This window comes from Phaseolus vulgaris, chromosome 3 (genome assembly GCF_000499845.2).
Source record: "Phaseolus vulgaris cultivar G19833 chromosome 3, P. vulgaris v2.0, whole genome shotgun sequence".
Taxonomy (NCBI): domain Eukaryota; kingdom Viridiplantae; phylum Streptophyta; class Magnoliopsida; order Fabales; family Fabaceae; genus Phaseolus; species Phaseolus vulgaris.
This window is the reverse complement of record NC_023757.2, coordinates 6,042,676-6,048,068: the sequence shown is the minus strand read 5'-3', so window position 1 is coordinate 6,048,068 and position 5,393 is coordinate 6,042,676. Positions and strand designations below refer to the sequence as shown.

Below are 5,393 nucleotides of genomic sequence, written 5' to 3'. Positions count from 1 at the left end.
AGAGTATTTTTTTCCTAATTTATCCAACTAAGGGACTTTCATTGGGAGAATGTCACTTGAGTTCCAATCAAGAAACTTGGGGAAAATTTTAAGAGCTTTTATTAAGTCTTATTAAATCTTACACTACTGCCTGAAGGATGCTTCCATCATTTTGTTTGCAAACAAGGACACTATTTGTGAGCAACCTAAAATAGTGTTTATCATTCTATATCCATCTTAGAATGTTACTCTCTTTTAATGAGCAAAACTAGTGAACATTTATATCACAATCTTTGTTTACCAATGTGTTTTAACCAAGAGTGATTGGGTCCAAACAATATTCATGCTTATCCAAAAGTTGTTGTGTTCAAAGATACATATTATTGCACTCATAAGTGGTTGTATCCAAAAGAATACTTACCACTTAGCTATAAGTGACTAAGTTCAAATAATATTTGTTTTTATTTTAGTGTTAGTCTAGGACCTTGATCGATCAAGAATTATATAGTCTATGTTAATAGAATTTTAATCGATGAAGAAATATATGTAATATGAGTTTTCAAACTAACCAATATAAAAATAATTTATATTCTTATCTTTTATACTACATATTTATATGAGATAACTAATTAAATAAGGATAAAATTTCCAAAATTCAAATTTTAAAGTATTTATCCCGTTAGAATTGTATCTAACGAGTTTCGTTAAAATCATCTTTGAAGAGAAATACCTTAAGACTATATCTCTCAAGCTTAAACTTCAATTATTCAACTCTCAGAAATTATTTAATTTTTTTTAAAAACTTAAAAACATAATTTAACCTTTTGTTAGTTTATAACCAATTTTCAAATTTACACGTGACACTAATGATTAAAATATAATTAAAAATTGCAAAAGTATGTTAAAAATATAGAAAATTTAGAAAGAAAAGATGTAAAATTATGAGTAATAATTTAATAATAAATTGAAAGTCTTGCATGCAATGTTTACAAATATATGAAAAAGCTTAGAAATCAAACATATTAGCAAATAATAAACTTTATGAGTAATATGAGAATATGATGTTAAAAAATCAAAAATTTAAAAAATAGTTGTTAAATACAAAAAAAAAATAGAACAAAAATATTGTAGAAAAATAAATGAAAAACTGGTGAATGAGTGAATACTAAAAACATGGAAAACATAGAAAGTAAAATATGAAATAAAATTGAAAAATGGCAGTAAAATTAGAAGTAACCAAATTTAAAATACATTCGAATATACAGTTTTTATAAATTTGTAAAAACTTGAAAATCCTATAATATATAAAATATAATTAAAATTATAAGTATATACGAATATGAAAATAAACTAATAACAATATGAAAATATTTAAAAAATAAAACCGTTATGAAAGTTAGAAAAAAAAGAGTTAAATGATAGAAAATGTATGAACAATGAAAATAATAATTTAAATGAAATGAAAAATTTGTCAAGACTCAATATAATAAACATGGAAAAAGTAAAAAATAAAAGTGTAGAATTAATTTAATAAAATTGAGAAAAGTTGAGATAATTTAATGCAGTATGATCAGTACAAATTAAAACAATTATATTTAATGATAAATTAAAATATCTAAAGATAGTATGAAAACGGTTTTAAATCATTGCTATAAAACACTTGCCAATTAAATCAGTTTATAAAACAGTTACTAATAAACTTTTTATAGAGTGGATATTTTAATCTCAACAACAATACTTATTAAATTAAATTGAATAGAATTATTTTAACGTTGATTTTGACTAGAAGGTGTTGATGGATTGAATTTTTCAAACTAGTTCCAAACCAAATCCAATAAAATAGATTGGAAATCCACATCTATTTTAAATGATCAAAGTAATTTGAATTTTTCAGTTTTATTTAAATTAAATTAAATATAGAACAAACTCACTTTGTAGACTAGAATAAATTTAATGTGTGATTGATCATAAATTAAAAACTTAGTCAACATATATAAATACAATAAATAAATAATTTAACAATTAAATGGAAACTAAATATTAAAACTATCTTTCATATTATCAATTAAAAAATATATTAAATAACTAAAAGAAACAGTCTACTATTAATAGGCTGAAAGTATTTATTGTGCTTTTATTTGTATAATAAATAAATTATATGTTTACTATTATAAATAGGGTTATTAACTTTGAGATGGACCAAGGGATTGACTCTTTTGAATAATAAATTTAGGACAATTAAATATTGTGGCTAATTCATGTTGCTAAGTTATTTATAAACTTTAATCGAGTAGTTTTTTGTTATAAAATTTGAGTTTGATTAGTATAATATGTAAAAAGTTTATATTATAATTGATAAAAAAAATATAATTAGTATGACTTTTATAAATGCTAAGATGTAAGTTTTTCTTTACGTTAGGTGTTTGGTATATCACCGTTTTGTTTTATTTAAAATTTATTATATTCTTATTTAGATAATTAAATGTTTGTAGAATTTATTTGGATATTCTAAAATCATTTCCTTGTTATATTAACAGTGGTGTATGCCAAGTTTTTCTTACTTTTATTGTTTTTCTTAGTTTTCAGAATAAAATCATAAAAGTGTTGTTAGTTAAGAAGATCGAACATTTTTCTTAAATGGCATGTCGATCAGATGTTTGTATCAGACACTTTTCTTAAATGGTGTGTCGATCGGATACTTGTATCGGACACCGACACCCGTATAACATCGATAGAAAATGTATTCGTGAAGTGTCAAATTTAGAAATTCAAAAAATATTTATTTTTAACAATTCTAGTAGGGTTACTACACAATTTAAAAAAAATACATTAATTTTCTAAAAATTCAAACTTTATTGTATAAATTGTTATTATAATTATATAAATAATTGTTATTATGATTATATAAATAAGAAACAAATCTTTTTGAATCTCTCATAAAAAAATATCTTTCTATTTTAAAAAAATAATCTGAAACATACTTGTTCATATAAATTTTTATGGTCAATTTATATAATTTATAATTATATAATATATAAATTCGTGTCCCCATATCCTACATTTTAGAGATTTTATGTATCTTTGTGTTCCGAGAAGTGTCAGTGCTATATAGGTTGTTATATAATATATAGATTCGTGTCCCCATATCCTACATTTTAAAAATTTTATGTATCTTTGTGTCCCGTATAAGTGTCAGTGCTATATAGGTTGTTAACCTATAGTACATTCTTTTTAATAATTATAATTATTAATTAAATTTAAGAAAATTTTGTTAATACTACATTCTTTTTAATACTTATAATTATCAATTAAATTTAAGAAAATTATAAAATAAGAGAAAGAGTCGTTAAATAAAAAATACCATAAAACTTATTAAGTCTAAGAATACCTTTTGTTGAGTAAATTGCATCTATAAATTTAATTTAAAAAGGAAACTATTAGTGAGTTCCACAAATCAAATTAGGAACCTAGGTTCCTGCTGAAATGCATTTTCCTTGCAGCAATTACCAGTAGCATATATTCAGAAATGCTAGCTTCCATTCACCCTCTTAAAAGACAAGAAGGAAGTGAGAATCAAACTTCAATTTACAAAAATTGAAAACCTAAATCTCAAGTTAGCCAAATTTCTAAAGACCCTTCTCTGCCTTGGGAGAACAGCAAAGAACTAGGGGCATTGAATTCACAACAAAAAAGCACCATCATAAGAAATACTCATTAATAATTCTCCTTTATTCCATTGATGAATCACTGGGAAGAGATCTTGAGGTTCAGGGATATGTTGAACCAACCCTTCCAGCTCCCATTTCCCCTGCTGCTGCTCGAATGTTTGCCATTACTATTCCCACTCTCACTTCCATCTTCCTCAGCCACACCCCTAGAATCTGACTCTGCCTCCTTCTTGCACAGCATAAAATTTCTAACCCCATGCGACCCTATTCTCTCCCATGGACTCAAAGCTGCAACACCTCAAACGCGCAAATCAGAACAACTATACTACAAAACTACACTGTTATTTAATTCCACCCTCAATACTGTAAATTACTGAATGCATAATACGATAATAGTAACAAAAATATCTTAATTCGGTATCAAGTTTTTCCCGATCAAAAACTCAATGAAGAAGATTTGCCTGTTCCTTAAGCATCTCCAGCTACACACACACATATATATAAATCAATTAAATCGAGTGAATGTACCTAGGATAATTTCTTCAATTCAATTCTGAAACTTATCTTGCGACAAAAACACAACAATTTCTAAAAACTACACCATCAAGAAAAACACAAACACAATCAAAAGCGTGGTAATCAAATTCAAACAAAACCCGCGAAGAAAAACAGTTTCTGCGATCGAAATTGAGGACTACAAAGCATGGGTGTTTATTTTGGATTAATGAGCGTGATTGAAATTGGGAAGGAGGTGAAGAGAGAAAAAGTACCGTCAGATGCAAGATGAGGGCAATAGAGCGCGAAACCGGTGGTGTCCTTTCCAAGGATGGGAAGCCTGCCCTCACGCGCGTAGAACTTGAGGGCGGTGCCGACGACCGCTCCGACATGCTCCTCCTCGTTCACCACGAACCGAATCGGCCCCGAACTCCCCAGTACATTGATGCTGATCAAGAGCCTCCTGGCGTTGGCTTTCTGGCTCTTCTTCTGCTTGCTCGTCAACATCGTTCCGAGCGAAACAAAAGACAACGACAAGAAAAAGAAAACGAAACAAGGAATGGTAACAGGAAAGAAAGCGGCAATGGAGCCAAGACGGTCCAATAGAGATGCAGAAAGACGAGTACTAGTTCAGGGGTCAAGGCCGAGGCAGCGGTAGTACCAAGCTCGCTTGCAAGACCCGAATGCGCTCGCCCTGGACGGCAAACGGGAGCGCATGAAGTAGAATCTACGAAGGGTTTCCACCATTCACGACGGTAAGGGATCCCAGAGAAGGGTAAGGGAGCCCTGAGACTTGTTTTGGTGTTTCAGAGAGAAAGGTGGGGTCTTTAAATAGGGATGAATTATTAGGGTTTTTCCTTTTTATCAATTTCTTGTTTTTGCCTGTTTTCTGAATTTTAGAGTCGGTTAATTAATCCCTAGACTAATCATACCTGTTCTACAATTACAAATGTTGGTTAGCTTCCTAATTAAACATGTTATTGACTACACTTAAAAGCAGTTTTGATGAATCAAAATATCTAATTAATTAATTTAAATTACACAAACCTTTGAGTAGTTAAGTTTTTTTTAAGAGTTATAATTGATTAAAATTATTAGAGCCCGATCTATACAAATTATTAAAATGGTGAATTAATATATTAAAATCACTCAACCGATTTTAACATATTAAAATGAAAAGTTTTAATTTATTAAAAGTGTTAGTGTTTTCTTTATAATTTTATTTTTACTTAAGAATATTTTAATACTATG

At 28.1% G+C, this 5,393-nt stretch overlaps 1 protein-coding gene across 1 annotated transcript; it reads right to left on the bottom strand.

Moving 5' to 3' along the window:
- Positions 1 to 3,496: 3,496 nt before the first annotated feature.
- LOC137806433 (uncharacterized protein At4g22758-like) lies at positions 3,497 to 4,959 on the bottom strand. Its single transcript, XM_068606553.1, has 2 exons — positions 4,418 to 4,959; positions 3,497 to 3,935 (listed from the first exon to the last, which is right to left on the bottom strand). The coding sequence occupies exons 1-2, from the start codon at positions 4,647 to 4,649 to the stop codon at positions 3,724 to 3,726; spliced, it is 444 nt and encodes a 147-aa protein (XP_068462654.1). The 5' UTR covers positions 4,650 to 4,959; the 3' UTR covers positions 3,497 to 3,723.
- Between the last annotated feature and the right edge of the window lie 434 nt (positions 4,960 to 5,393).